This window comes from Alligator mississippiensis, chromosome 11 (assembly GCF_030867095.1).
Source record: "Alligator mississippiensis isolate rAllMis1 chromosome 11, rAllMis1, whole genome shotgun sequence".
NCBI lineage: Eukaryota > Metazoa > Chordata > Crocodylia > Alligatoridae > Alligator > Alligator mississippiensis.
The window spans coordinates 47,247,305-47,262,536 of record NC_081834.1 but is presented as its reverse complement, the minus strand read 5'-3'; the positions used below and the strand labels follow the sequence as shown (position 1 = coordinate 47,262,536).

The 15,232-nt window shown below is 52.4% G+C and overlaps 1 protein-coding gene across 3 annotated transcripts; it reads left to right on the top strand.

Moving 5' to 3' along the window:
• Positions 1-3,253: 3,253 nt before the first annotated feature.
• On the top strand, positions 3,254-14,586 carry LOC102568286 (early activation antigen CD69). Of its 3 annotated transcripts, none has more exons than XM_019499127.2 (6): positions 3,254-3,557; positions 5,429-5,825; positions 7,656-7,754; positions 8,601-8,764; positions 12,251-12,357; positions 13,335-14,586. In XM_019499127.2, the coding sequence occupies exons 2-6, from the start codon at positions 5,630-5,632 to the stop codon at positions 13,495-13,497; spliced, it is 729 nt and encodes a 242-aa protein (XP_019354672.1). In that variant the 5' UTR covers positions 3,254-3,557; positions 5,429-5,629; the 3' UTR covers positions 13,498-14,586. The 3 variants fall into 3 exon arrangements, with proteins under 3 accessions (XP_019354672.1, XP_059570238.1, XP_006278083.1); XM_059714255.1 differs by having other exon boundaries at positions 4,833-5,825; XM_006278021.4 differs by lacking the exon at positions 3,254-3,557 and adding an exon at positions 3,568-5,290.
• The last annotated feature ends 646 nt before the right edge of the window (positions 14,587-15,232 follow it).

The window sequence follows — 15,232 nt, the reverse complement described above, 5'->3', positions numbered from 1 at the left end:
CTCTGCCGCCACCAGAGAAGGGAGAATATCAGGAAAACATTTTGGGTAGGGAGGGGCTGTGAGCTAACTTCAGAAGGAAATTGTTTCACGCAACCAGATCTGCTAAGAAAAATAGTCTTGGCAGTGCAGACCTCTCACCCTGGCACAAACCACCCTCACTTTTGGTCTCCTGAGGAGCCCTTCAGGGCACTTCCCGTTGTGCACAAAAAGGCTTGGAAAGCATCAAGTGACAGTACACACCACAACACTCATTGAGAGGGCTGCAGGGCCACTCTGCTCCCAGCTGCAGACTGGATCCTGCTTGACATAGGGGGAGGACAGTGCTGGGCTTGCTGCAAGGAGCCCTTGCATCAGAGGAACCAAGTATATGGGAGCCCGAGGACCCTGGCCCCTTTCTGCAAGACGGCTGTCATCTGAAATGTGTAAAACTTTCTACATGTCCACCATCTTAGCACCCCCTGGCAAAAATAAAAGTTGGCTCTTATGCCTCATGTACCAATAAGGTTTGCATTGAAGTGCCAAGCGCAGCCTAGGCTGAGTGCTGCCACATGGCTGGTGGGAGACTGGCCTTCCTGAAGAAGAGCCTCTAGTTGTGACCTGCAGGAGGTGCAGAGGGAGTCAGGGAGCAGGGGCTGGAACAGCGGTTGGGTCAATCCCTAGGGTGATTTGGGGAGGCTGGACAGAGCTGCTCTGGAGCTGCTGCCATCACAAAACTCCTCCCAGGTGGAAAGGAAGGGCCAGAGGCTCTGAGAGTACCTACAAAGCTGGGGATGGGAGGGCAGTGGAGTGAGGGGCTTTGTACTCTCCTGGTTGGAGAGAGGGGATCATGCATGGCTTGGGTTTTGGATTAACATATTTACCTGGCAGGGGACATACCATGAATACTAAGGTGGCTTTCCTACTGGCAGGGGAAAACCACTGTCTTAGCAGGGAGTAGTACCCTGACCCGGGTAACGCATAGTTAACCTCCCACTTTCCCTTCTAGTAGGACGATCTTGGCTACACTCCGACATTATGGAAATGGGAGACTCCTCCCTAACTTGCTTCTGCAGTCATACAGCTGAGGGCAAGCGAAACTCAGGGCATCTGAACCCCAAGCCTCCGGGCTTGGGCCTGCACATAGGATGCCTGCCAACGGATTTGGAAACATCCGAAGCCCCAGGCAGAGGTATGGGATGCTTGCCATTAGCAGGGCCACATGGATCTTGAATGACTCATGGATTTGGAATTAATTTGGCTTGGGACATGAAAAAATGTCCTTTAAAAAAACCCACAGCCTCCACCCCCTGCTTGTTGAGTCCTTTTTGCTCATTTTGGGATTCTGTTCCCCTCCTCTGATGAAACAGAATCACCCTGTTTGTGTCTCTGGCAGAAGAAAAATTGAGGAAGAGGAGGAAGACGAAAGGCCCTCCACTTTTTAACCTAATAGCACGATGAGAGCCTCTCATACTATCTAATAACATAGCACAAGTGTTGGCAGCCAACAGCCCACGGACTAAGGGGGCTCAAGTGTCCTTCCAGCCACAGAGAGCTTTGCCTGCACTGCATTGCAGCTGTGGGATAAACAGTAGTAGCACTGGCCCACTTTGGGCCAGCCAATCAATCCCCGCACCTCAAAAAGGTTGCCGATCGCTGGCATAGTGGGCTCCTCTAACATGCTCTAGTCATGGGTTTTGCCCAGCTAAAATTCACGGCAGGCTTCATAGCCTAGGGTGGGTGATACGTAAATACACTCCATGCCAAGAACTGCAGATACACACTTTGGCATGTAGAGTGAAATAGGATTTAACCTTGTAAGCTGGGGCCCTAACATATGATTACATTCAGATTTCATTTTAAACAAATCTGTTCTTAATGGGAAACAAATATTTTAATTGAAATCATAAAAAATCCCAGGGAAAAAAAATCTGATTGATTAAAAAACAACATTGATCAAACTTGGATGCAATATACACATTCTCACCATTATATTGCAACATGCACAGTGCTTTCGTTAAAGCCCTAGTTCTCAAGCTGTGATGCTGGGGGAGCGTCAGCTTTTGTTTTCCTAAAAATTAATTGCCAGCCATCAGGACTGCAGTGAGACAGGAAAATATGTGAGCTCAGACCGTTCACACTGTGGAAAGCATACTGCTTTCCCTGGTAGGCTCGGCTTTCGAGTAACCTAGTGGAGCTCTGCCAAACCCTAGCTGTTGAGGCATAGATCTCAAGGCCCCTTCTCTTTCCGTTAGCAGAAAATAAAACCCAAATAATGAAATCATGTGTTTCTGGAAAGGAAGTCAGAATAAAATTGAGAGTTGTGTCCTGGTTCTAAAATAGTTTTTGATGTGTCTGTCACCAAGAATTCTTGCCTACAGTCCTAAATTGTAACAGAGAAAGTGAGGTGGGATATTAGGAAGAACTTAGTCCTCGCAGTTAGTGCTGACCCCAGTGCAAGGGGGCCGAGGCCTCTTTAGGGGACTCCATGCCCTCACGCTCGGTGCTCGGTCTAGTAACAAGGGCCTCTGTATGGCCGAAGGCCCCTTGTTGAGTTGAACAGGAAACGGAGATCTCGACCATATAACAGAATCGTAGCACAGTGGGGCTGGAAGGGATTTCCAGGGGTCACCTAGTCCAGCCCCTGCCTGCGGCAGGATCCTCCCTATCCATCCTATACAAATCCATACTCCAGCCTCTTAGTGAAACTACCATCAACCCTGACACAACAACGGACATAACACCCTCACCTGCCACAGGCAAAGGAGGGGGACCAGAGCAGCCAACATCCTGCTCCTGTGAAAGGTTGATATACCCGAGAGATGCCAGGCAGAGTGCCACGTCTCGCTACAGGGGAAGACAACGCCCCCCCCATCTATACAAATCTGATCATGGGATAAAATCCCTCCTGACCCCAAACAGGGTGATGGTCTGGCCCTGAGCAGGGGTCACGGTTCTCTGTCCGCCTGCCCGGTGCCCCATGGCCACATCCTGTCCTGATAACTCACTCCCCGCTCTCCCTTGCCAGCCCACACTCTCATCGGGGCGCAGATCTGTGCCTGAGGACGGAGGAGGAGGTGGAAGGAAGGGAGTTTCTTCCATCTCTGCTCCTGCACGCTTGCACACAGCAGAGCTGGCGGCACAACCCAGCACAAGAAACGCAGCCGCGGCAGGACGGCGGCGCAGCCCGCCACACGCCGCCGCAGCGCTGAGGGGCGCTCGGGCGGGGCGGGGCGGGGCGAGTCCGGCGCGCACAGGCTCCGACTAGGCGCAGAAGGGTCTTTCTGTGACACGCGGCGCGGACTGGACGTAACGGGAACGAGCCGCATCGAGGGGGAGGGGCAGCCCGGAGAAACCCTGCGGGCCGTAACCTGGACTACAGCTCCCAGAAGCCTCAGGGGAGGAGGAGTCTAAGACGTAGTGTACACGCACGCACGCGTGAGCGGGGGATGGCGGAGCGGGAGCGGGAGCGGGAGCACGTGCAGGTGTCGGGAGAGCAGCCACCTGCGTGAGGGACCGTGACCTCCGGCTTGGACACCGGCGCCGACTGGAGACCGGCTGGTTTGGGGACGCCTCCGCGGGTGGGAGGAATTTAAGTTTCTAAAGACACGTGCTCGAGGGCAGGGCGTTCTCCCGGCTGGGCCCGCCCCGCCCCGCCCCGTCCCTGCCCCACGGGCAGGTGCACGAGGCTTGGCGCTGCTGCTGCTCGGGATCGCGGGGCCCGGGGCTCTGCAGCCAGGCAGGGTTCCCTCCCCACGAGTGATGCCGTGATGCGGGTAGTGCTGCCTGCCTGCATTTGTTCCTGCTCCGTGGCCTGTCAGTTTGTGACCCTACCCGCGGGTGGGCCGTGATTTTGGCTGGAGGGTCACTTAGGGAGTTTTGGTGATGGGGGGAGGGGGTTGCTGATTCAGCCTGCTACAGCTCACTAAAACTCCCTAAGTGCCCTGCGCGCAGCTGGGCAGCTGGGATGGGGCCTCCGGCAGCTGGGATTGGGGCCAGGGCTGGGATTGGGGTCGCAGGACGGTGATAGCGCAAGGCCAGGCAAGAGCCACAGTCCGCTCCCTGCACGCCCCTGCAACGATGCCGGTTCTGCAGGCAGGGCGGGTGGGGAGCAGATTGCGCTCTGCCCTGGGCCTGGCCCTCTGCTGTCACCACCCCATGGTCCCAGGGTCTCCATAAGGGCCGGCTCCAGATCCAGGGACAGTGGCCAGGAGCAGCACAGGCAGGACCCGCAGCCAGGCAGATAGCATGGGGCCACGGGTGGGCTGGACGGGCAGGGCCTGGATCTTGAAGCAGTGACAGCACGGGACCAGGGCTACGTCTGGGGATGGGACACAGCTGCGATCCACTCCCCACCATCCGTGCCCGTGGAACCAGCGCCTGTTGCAGGGAATTCGCCCCAGGTCCCAGCCCCACACTTTCACAATTTCCAGGCCTGCCTTCCCCTCCCACTTCTGCAGCCCCATCCCAACCACCCGGCCACACACCCTGCCCATGCAGGTCCCAGCCCTGGTAGTGGGTGCGGAGCAGACAAGCCAGGGTGCCCAGGCAGCGGGGCTGGGTCCAGCAGCAGCAGCTGGAAGGAGCCACTACCATTGCTGGGGCTGCTGGAAAATGGAGTCCGGCAGCCTTGCTGCCCCACCCCTAGTTGCTGTGCTAGTTGCTGGGAAACATACCAAACCCGGCAGTCCCAGGGAGTTAGAGGATCCTCTGCTGGGAGCTGACTCTCTTTTGCTTCTGTCAACCAGTATCTGCCCCCCCCCCCCCCCCCCCGGCCCGCCCCCCCCATGCTGCTGGTTTGGAGATAAGGGCATAAATTCCCTGGCTGTACCCATCTGCCCCTTTGTCCTTTGTAGGTTTTTCTACCACATTCAACACCAGATGACGTCAGAGGAAAACTGGAGGACAGAGGAGGGTAGCCCTCCGAACTTTGTAGCTAAATGGCCAAAGTGCATGCTCAGGAAACAGAAGACACAGGTTCTAAACTCCCCCTCACCTAGATGGAGGTTGAATCTGCATCTCACTCCTTAGCAAAGTGCACCAAACACTAGGCCAAGGCTAAAAATTTCCCTCCCCGCCCTCCTGTTGAAGGGGAGCCCCAGAGCAGCTAAGTGGGAAAGACGGATAGGGCTAGAAGACTTTACTCTGCGATTGAGATGAGTACTGTCATGGCAGCGTGGGGGCCCTGGACATATGAAAGGCAGGTCTGAGAGCTGCTCCTTCCGCTTGGAGGTGGCAGTGGTTAGGAACAAGGCACACTGAGCCTGATTCTGCCCTGCCCTGAAGCTAGGATGCTTGTTTCCACTTGCGTAGGGTGAGTACAAGACCCTTGGATTCTGCCATTGCAGCAGTGGGGATATGTGACAGCCTTTCCGCACAGGCATGCATTTCCGGGGGGAAATAGCGGTTATTATCTTTTTACCTGACTTGACTGCTGACTTTTGGCTTGCAGCTGGAAGCAGAGAGCAGCGTGGAGGTGATCGGGGCAGCTGGCCTAACGTACCTTGCACAGCAGTCTTTTCCACAGGAGTCCTGTCTGTCTTGACCCTCTAAATCTGTGGACAGCTGCTGCAACCACCCTAGAGCTGACCAGGGAGAGGAGAGTGCTGTGCATCCTGCCGTCCCAGGCCCCTGTGTCACCTTGAGAGTGCCCATGTGTCAGCTTGAGAATGCAGAGGTGGGGGGAGAAGGGACCCCCTCCAAGGAGAAGTACCTCTTAGAGTCTTCCCAGCATTTGACTAGAAACACAGAGAGCAGCATGGATGGGAATGGAGAGCAGCCCTTTGGGAGTGAACCCCTGTTCACAAAGCAGAATGGCACAGTAGATGTGGAGCAAGGAGAAAATCCAGGTATTGCCCAGGCACAAACTAGACAAATGGGACCATGTGTCCAAGGGTGTGAATGGGGAGGGAGAAACTTCTCCATGGTCACTGCAGGGGGATCTACTGTGCAGTTACACATTGAACTGGTCCTTTCCATACCAGTGGCACACTGGTGTGGCCTCATACCTAAAATACTGGGCCTTGTTAATTAAATGTCTGTGCTCCTCTTGCTTTATATATACTCTTGCCATTTATCTGGGATTAGTACTCTTCCCTGAAGAGTGGCTGTCAAGTTACCCATGTTCATGGGGTCTCTGCTTTTCCAGATCAGAGCAGCTACATTTATAAGCAAGCATGGTTCATCTTCTCAGTGCCACAGTCCTCGCTGAGTACCAGTTTTAGAACCAATCTAGGGCTTGTTTACAGGCAGGAGCTCTGCTTCTTTCATTAGCTGGAAAGATGTTTGGTCTTTGCAGCAGTATGTGTTGACTCAGGTTTGGGTTTAGAAGTAGCTGGTAGAGATTTAGCTTGCTCCTACAAAGCAGAGGTATAAAACTGAAGTGCGAAATCCATTGCAAACTGATCCAAGAGCATCCACTTGAGTGTTTGCAACATTTTAGTTAAGATCTGGTTTTAATGAAGCTAGTGAAACTGCTCTTCATAAGTGATCTTTGGGATTTTTTCCACTCTTCCCATTTATCACTGCCAGGAATAATATAATAGGGCCCAGGTTCTAACCAGCACTGGCCCCACCTGGCTGGGTGGAGGGTTAGGTTCAGAGCGGGTCAGATCAGAACAGGTCAGTGGGATTATCTAGTCCAGTCATGCCCAATCTTCTTGCCTCACAGGCTGGATGAGCGGTGTCAGGTCAGTGCCCCACTCCCCACCGCTCTGCACGTGAGGGAGCATAGCCCTAAGGAGCATGGGGGTGGGGTAGTGCGTGGCTGTGGAGTATGGCACGGGGAGTGACCGTGGCGCAGGGAGTGCTTGACAGCTATGTGGCCTGGGGAGCGGCCCTGGGGGGTGGTGTAGGGTGCATGTGAGGGGCATGGCACGCAGCTGCGTGGGGGGGTGGCACGCAGCCGCAGGGTGGGGTGTGGCATGGGGAGCGGCTCGAGGGTGTGGCACAGGGCTCATGGGGGGTGTGGCACATTGGTGCATGGGGAGGTGGCAGAGGGTGCATGGGGTGTGTAGCATGCAGCCACGCCAGGAGTGGGCATGGGGGGCGCGCCCTGCCCTGCAGCCACATGCTGCAGCCAGTGGGTGCTGCCCGGGTCCCCCTGCCCACCCCTTTGGGGCTGCCTGGAGCTGCGTGGTCCCCCCCACGCCACACCACCTCTGCAGCCTGCAGCCAGCAAGTGCTCCCCTCACAGGGGGGTCAGGGTGCCGCACAAGGAGTAGGTGTGGGTGCATGCTACAGGCGGTGGGTGCTGCTAGCGCTCCATGTGCCCCTTCCTCACACAGCACCCTGTGGCCATGTGCCCCACACCCCCTGCACGCCCCGGTGTGGGGGGGCATGGCGCACGGGAAGGGTTGGGAGCTGTGGCTGCATGGTTCCACTCGGGGAGCATGCACAGGGAATGCGCCATGTCCTGTGGCTGTGTGGTGCATTTGGCAGGTGCTGCCTGCAGCCCCCTGCCTGCTGCCCTTGTGGCAGCCTGCTTCCCACTTCTGCACCCTCCCCACACCTGCTTCCCGCACAGCACCTGCATGCACATTTGGCCCAGACCGTTCTGGACAGACAGACGGAAGTGGTAAGGCTTTTATTATATTAGAATACAGATAAAATTCTCTGTCATCCCTCTCTGACTGGTTCCCGGGTACCCTCATCATGACCCTCTCTCTCTCTCTCCTCAGCTTGCTTGCCTAAATACAAGTTACCACTTGTTCGTGGAGGGATAGGCGTCCTGGTAGTCATAGTAGTAGCCTTGACAATTGCAGTTGCCCTTCTTGCTGGTGAGTGTAATCTTCCTATTAGAGCCACTTGGGATTCTTTCCCCAGTGGATATCATTTTGTTTTGTCAAAAACCCTACCGGAATATTTTTAAATTAGCTTGATGACAGTAATAGTTTTCAACCCAAATCTGGGGGAAGGAAGCAACTTTTTGAGCTTTCTGACAAATCCCCAGAGTCAGTGGGCCACAGATGCTTTCCATGAACATTCCTGGTTGATTGAAAACACCATTTTTTCATTGCAGAACTTTTTAACTAAAACTATGCCCTTACCCCTTGTTGTTATGGCCAGATCCAAACAGGTGTTTGGAACCAACTTCTCCCCCCTACTGCAGGAGGGGCGTGCTGTTTGGCTCTCCAGAAGGTGGTAATGCAGCCCTGATGACTGCCGGTGAGAGGCAGCGGTCATTGGTTTACAACAGAGCTGTCCAACTTCTGAGTTGCCAAGGGGCACAGGAGCCCCCAGCCAAATGCCAGCCACAGGCTGTGCTGCATGGCAGGCATCCTGTGCTGCACTGCGTGAGAACCCCCACACTCCATCCTGATGCTGCACTATAAGCTGCTTGGCATCCTCAGGTCCCCATATTCTGCTGGTTGCAAGCTTCATGGGCTTCATTGCCCTGCTTTACCTGCAGGAGTGGGGGCAAGTATCAGGAGAGTGATGCAGGGAGCAGCACCCAAATTGGAAGCCCAGGGACTGCAGGTTAACTCCCTGGGGCTGCATGTGACCTGCAGGCCACCAGCTGAACAGCACTGGTTTACAGTACCATCTCCTGGCTTTGCTCCCTTTTCCCTTGCGTCCTTTAAGGATGTGTGCTACTCTTATCATGTGCTGCTCTCCCCTTTCAGAAAAGAAATGCGACTCCTTTGTCATGCGTTGCCCAGATGACTGGATTGAATACCAAGGGAAATGCTTTTATTTCTCAAATGATAAAAAGAGCTGGGACTCCAGTCAGACCTCCTGCTCTTCACTTGGTGCCTCTCTGGCCAGGATTGACACCCAGAAGGAGATGGTAAGAGAGAAACTCCGCTCCGCACTATCTGCCAAGCCAGTCATAACCAGTGTTTATTCTGTATGGGGCTAAGTCCTTGCTGTTTGCCTTGCACAGTGAGAAGGGAGGAGTGGCCCCACAAAAGTGAATTCTAACATTGAATCCCCTTCTCCCTTGGGGTATAATTCAACCAAAGATGTCTCTGCCAGCCACAGCAATTTTCAGGCAAGGTGTGGTCTCTGGTAGATCAGGGGAACAAAGCTGGAACACAAACTCTGTCTTATTTTTAACTTTTTATAATAAAGCTTTGATCCTGTCCATTATAATGCCAAGGAGATGTAAATACTTAATGGATTGCAGTTAATTAGATTGTTAGTTCTTTGGGGCAAGCACAGGCCCTTCACATGTGTTTGCATAAAACCTACTGTAATTCATAGATTTTAAGGGCCAGCTGTGATTATCTAATCTGATAGGTCCTGTATAAAACAAGCCACTGTTTATATTAATTAGTCACTGGATAAAATTCATAAACAGTCCTTGGATCCTGAACTGGGGCATGGATCTCTCCACTCCTAGCTGAATACCTTCCCCATAGGCAACAGAGTTGTACTCTGACTTGCTTTGTCACCCAATTAATTTTAAATGATCCCATGATCACCTCTTGGTGAAACTGGCCAGTTGTGGCCTTGAGTCCACCACGATCTGCTGGCTGGGGAATTGGCTCCGTGGTCGGACCCAGAAGGTGGTAATTGACGGAAGTCAATCGTCATGGTGCCCTGTGACCAATGGAGTCCCCCAAGGCTCTGTCCTTAGACCCATATTGTTCAACATCTTCATTAATGATGTGGACATTGGAGTCAGAAGCGGACTGGACACATTCACCGATGACACAAAACTCTGGGGCAAAGCATCCACACCTGAAGACAGGGTGATCCAGGCTGACCTGGATAGGCTCAGCAAATGGGCGGACGAGAACCTGATGGTGTTTAACACTGAAAAATGCAAGGTTCTCCACCTTGGGAGGAAAATCTGCAGCATCCTTATAGGCTTGGCAGTGCTACGCTGGCTAGTGCTACGGAAGAAAGAGACTTGGGGGGTCATCATTGACCACACGATGAACACGAGCCTGCAATGCGATGCTGCGGCTAGTAAAGCGACCAAAACGCTGGCTTTCATCCATAGATGCTTCTCAAGCAGATCCCGGGAAGTCATTCTCCTGTTGTACTCGGCCTTGGTGAGGCCGCAGCTGAAGTACTGCATCCAGTTTTGGGCCCCACAATTCAAAAAGGATGTGGAGAAGCTTGAGAGAGTCCAGTGAAGAGCCATGTGCATGATCAGAGGTCAGGGAAGCAGACCTTATGACGACAGGCTGAGAGCCATGGGGCTCTTTAGCCTGGAAAGGCACAGGCTCAGGGGTGATCTGATGGCCACCTATAAGTTTATCAGGGGTGACCATCAGTATCTGGGGGAACATTTGTTCACCAGAGCGCCCCAAGGGATGACGAGGTCGAACGGTCACAAACTACTACAAGACCGTTTCAGGCTGGACATAAGGAAGAATTTCTTTACTGTCCGAGCCCCCAAGGTCTGGAACAGCCTGCCACGGGAGGTTGTTCAAGCGCCTACATTGAACACCTTCAAGAGTAAATTGGATGCTTATCTTGCTGGGATCCTATGACCCCAACTGACTTCCTGCCCTTTGGGCAGGGCACTGGACTGGATCTTCCAAGGTCCCTTCCAGCCCTAATGTCTATGAAAGAGTGAGCCCTGCTCAGCTTCAGAAAGGGCACCCCAGCCCCAGCGCTCTGGATGGCATGCTGTGGGTTTAGATCCCACTTTGAGGTGCCACGTACTCCCCCAGGCCCTGTACAGAAAACCTGGGTGACTAACTCAGGGTACTGGATTCCATCCAGGTGTCACAGTCCTTTATTGGCTTTACCCCTAAGGCCCCTTTCTTCAGTTAGTAGGGGAGTGGGATCTTATGAAAATCAGCAAAAGTAAGACACCCTAAAACAGCAGGATTGATTCTCCTCCCCCGAGTACATACTAACACTTTTGTCAGTTATTGCAGTAGTACCAACAGAACAAGAGCTGTTGAAGTAACCAATTTTTCAGTCCATTTTTAGCACCAAAATATTTTCATAGACATTAGGGCTGGAAGGGATCTCGGAAGATCATTGAGTCCAGGCCCTTGCCCCAGGGGCAGGAAGTCAGGTAAGGTCAAAGGATCTCAGCAAGATAGGTGTCCAAATGTTTCTTAAAAGAGTCCAGAGTAGGTGCTTGCACCACCTCTGGAGGTGGTCTATTCCAGGCCTTGGGGGCTTGGACAGCAAAGAAACTTTTCCTTATGTCCAGCCTGAAATGGTCTTGGAAGTGTTCGTGACCATTTGATCTTGTCATCTCCTGGGGTGCTCTGGTGAACAGGCGTTCCCCCAGGTCCTGGAGAACACATCTTATATACTTACTGGTGGCCACCAGGTCACCCTGAGCCTGCGCTTTTCCAGGCTGAAGAGTCCCATGGCTCTCAGCCTCTCATCGTAAGGCCTGTTCTCCTGCCCTCTGATCATGTGTGTGGCTCTCCTCTGGACTCTCTCAAGCTTCTCCACATCCTTTTTAAATTGTGGAGCCCAGAATTGCATGCAGTACTCCAGCTGCGGCCTCACCAATACTGAGTACAGCGGGGGGATGACATCCTGGGATTTGCTTGAGAAGCATCTATGGATGAAACCAGCATTTTGCTCGCTTTACCAGCTGCGGCATCGCACTGGTGGCTCATATTCATCTTGTGGTCAATCATGACCCCCAAGTCCCCTTAGGCCGTGGTGCTAGCAAGCATAGCACTGTCAAGCCTATAAGCGTGCTGCAGGGTTTTTTTCCCCCTGAGGTGGAAAAGATATTACTTGAAGTCGAGCTAATTTTTAAAAATTGGTAAACCAACAGGTGGTAAAAGTTTTCAGTCAAATGATAGGTTTCATGTCCCATTTTCTTAGTCTGTGAGCTTTTCATTAACATCAAAATACATTTAAAAAATGAAACTGAGCTGTAAACCCACAAATTGAACCAACTCATTTTTAAAACATTGAAGCACGGCATTTCTGGATTTTTTTTTCCTGACTGAAATGCTTTTGCATATCCACTTGAATCTGCATTTACTGATGAAAAAATATTTTTTTTCACCCAAGAAAATGTCACCCAGGCCTGTGTATAACATGACAAATAGTCCTGAGTAAAAGCATTGCAGTTCCACCTAGTTATTCCTCTTCCACTAGGAGACTGAGGGGTGTCACACCTGTCACAGAGGCCTTCCTCCACAATGAGTGGTGACAAAATCAGATGCCCCAGCCCTTGCCGTGAAAAAGATAGATTAGTGCATGACTGCTAGTGCTGACCCGAAGCAGAATGTAACTCAGATCCACTGTGGCCCATGTAACTGCATGGAAGGGGCACTTACTGCATGCATGATCCAAGGGTGGGAATTAATGTATATTGCCCTCTTCTCCAATAAAGAATTTCACCATGCGCTACAAGGGGCAGGCTGAGTACTGGATCGGCCTGAGGAGAGAGCAGGACCAGCCCTGGACCTGGGTGAACAGCACAGAGTTCAACAGCCTGTTGTGAGTCCTTTCCCTTCTGTGCTGGGAAGATGGCCCCTATGGCTCTGCAGCTGGGAGTTGAGCTCCAAAGAGGCAGCTTCTTGCTCTTGGGCTGAACCAGTGGGAAGCAACATCCCTGAGATACACGGCTCAGCACACTGGCTGGTGGAGGCTACACTCCCATGGGGGATTCTTTGGACAGGAGAAGCAAGACAGGTCCCCCCTGCCAGCTCTCATCAGTTCCTGCCTGTCTCCCCCCAGGAACAACTGGGTTAGGATCCTGCCCGTGACGTGCTGTGCATGGAGCACGGGTGCTGTTGGAGGAGGGCTGTAGTTGGGAACAGTGTCTGAGTAGCAGCCTGCTATTTCTGTGCAACAAGCCTGGCTGCTGGCCACCACTTCCAGGGTGGGATGTGGAGATGTTGTGTGTCATAGCTGGTGCAGCTGCCTGCATCCATGACCTCACTCATTGAGGGTCTGAGTTCTTGGCATGAAAGACCCTGTCACCTGCCTCCAGTAACAGGGCAGGTGGCCCAGCGGGGATGGATAGACTGGGCTGAGCCTTGTCACTGCCCCTAGGGGTCTTTAGAGGAATCCCTCATCTTGATATAGTAGGAAGGGCTTAGGCTTTTTCACTGCCCCATAAAGGTCCTTCAGGGGAAGGGAGGGGACTGGGCCCAGTCACTTGTTTATGGAGCCCTCCACTGGGCACAGTGGTGACTGGTCTCAGCCTCTCACAGGTGCCTGAAGGCTGGGGGTCAGGGATGGCAAGCAAGGCTGGTCTGCAAAGCTGGTTCTCTAGCTCTCTCCTGTGCCCTACAATCCTCCCTAGTCCCACAAAGGAGGCACAAGCCACCCCCTCCTATCACAGAGTATCATGGGGCAGAGATGATGTCTGGAGGCAGGAGTACCATTTGTGGGCAGCATGTCCCGGTGCCTGTGTGAAGCAGCTGCCCTGCCTGCTGAAAGCTACATTCACGGTGGTATCTGTTTTACAGGTTCAGAGTGCAGGCAGACGGGAACTGTGCCTACCTGAGCCACAACTTTGTTGGCTCCACAGGGTGCTCCACACTGCGCCACTGGGTCTGTACCAAGCCCCACAAGACAACCAGGGCAGAGGATGACTTGAAGCCAGGCGCACGCAGGTGGATAGCCTCATGAACACAGCAGCGGCCTATGGTGCGGCACCAGGGTGTGTCCCCCATTGTATTAGCATGGATAAGAGGTGGGCGGTGCCAGGGTGCATCCCCGCTGCACCAGTATAATTACGAGGTGGGCGGTGCCAGGGTGCATCCCTACTGCACCAGTATAACTGACAGGTGGGCAGTGCCAGGGTACATCCCGACTACACCAGTATTATTGAAAGGTGGACAGTGCCAAGGTGCATCCCTGTTGCACCTGCAAATCTTGGAAGGCAGGTGGTGTGAATGCTCATCACTGCTTGTCATAGCATAAGGGAGCTGGCATATGGCTTATCCCTTCCCAGCTTGTCTGAGGCATCAGCTGGGATATCTGGCAGTCAGTGCAGACAGCCTGTGTGTGTGTCCAGCCAAAAGTCTGCTAGGCCACTGTGGAAAGCAGTCATGTCCTAATAACTCTGCCCACTGGAGCTGCAGATTAGCTGCTTTGTGCTAACAAAGGGCTGATAGCTCCCCAGACTGGCAGCTTCATAAACAGAAATTTGCTTTTGCCATGACTAATGGCTCCTGAATGGCCTAAAGGTAACACATGCAAGTGTTAAACTGCAGAAAGGGGTTGCTCTGAGCCTGAGCAATAGGAAGAGAAGACAGTAACTACTATATACTTAATAATCCTGTAAGGCAATTGGTAGCAATCGTATATTAGTTATGCTGCACGGTTCAGTGTTAATACAGTGCTTATATTAACCATTGATAGTACAGTACATTCAGATATTAACAGCTGATAGCATTAGTCACCTTTCTGAGGCACTCTAGCATGATCCCCAGCTCTCTGCAGATGATCTGTTACCAAAGGGCAGGCAACCCTAGTTGCTTGGACAGCACTGTCGTATCGAAAAGAGTAATGTGACCAACAGGAAGATGTGCTGAAACGATCATTATCAGAGGCAAGACAAGGTTTCCATGTTTTACACAGAGCATTACTCATGCAATTGTTGCACTAAATAATCTGTATGAAGTGAATCCATAGCAGAGACACCTAAAGTTTTTATGGCATATATTTCTAGCTATATTTGTATGCATCAGTATTCAAATAAATGAAATAAACAAAGGCAGCTGTATTTGTCTCTTATTCCTTCTTGAAGTTTGACTCTTGGACAAACCTGTTTGCCCTCAGAAGGCAACTGGGTAGCTGTTTCCTGACATCACGACTGCCTAGTATAGGTTAAAGAGATAACACAAAAGGAAAAACTTCTTTCCTAGTCAGGTATTGAGGGTTTGGAACAGACTCCCCCCAGAGGTGATACAGTCACTGACCCTGGCAATCTTCAGAAAGCGTCTTGATGCCCATCTTGCTGGGGACACCTGATCCCAGTCGTCTTTCCTGCCCAAGTGCAGGGGAGGCTGAACCCGGTGATCTGTAAGGTTCCTTCCAGCTCCTAACAACTATGAAACTGAAACACTTCATAGCTGGCAACTGTCCTCGGGAGGATGGTGGGAGTAAATTCAGAGTTGAGAATCTCTCGCTCATAACTTGGTTACAGTCTAGGAATGCATCACCAGGGACATCTCAGCTTGCAGAAGGCTTGTTAATGAAAGAAAGGACCAGACCCCAAGGCCTGGAGGGGAAGTCAAATTTAGACTTGGGATGGGGTAGATTATTCATCGCACTGGGGAGGTTATATGAACCCTAACGACAGAAGGTAAGGAGGGTACATGCTGGAATTCAATCGTGAGTTATTGAGCATGCAGAAAAA

Bases quoted from the DNA above. Each gene is read 5' to 3' on its own strand.
- LOC102568286 (XM_019499127.2), top strand. From the start codon at position 5,630: ATGTGTCAGCTTGAGAATGCAGAGGTGGGGGGAGAAGGGACCCCCTCC. The intron at 5,826-7,655 runs GTATTGCCCAGG...CTCTCTCCTCAG, and splicing joins GGAGCAAGGAGAAAATCCAG to CTTGCTTGCCTAAATACAAG. The intron at 8,765-12,250 runs GTAAGAGAGAAA...TCTCCAATAAAG, and splicing joins TTGACACCCAGAAGGAGATG to AATTTCACCATGCGCTACAA.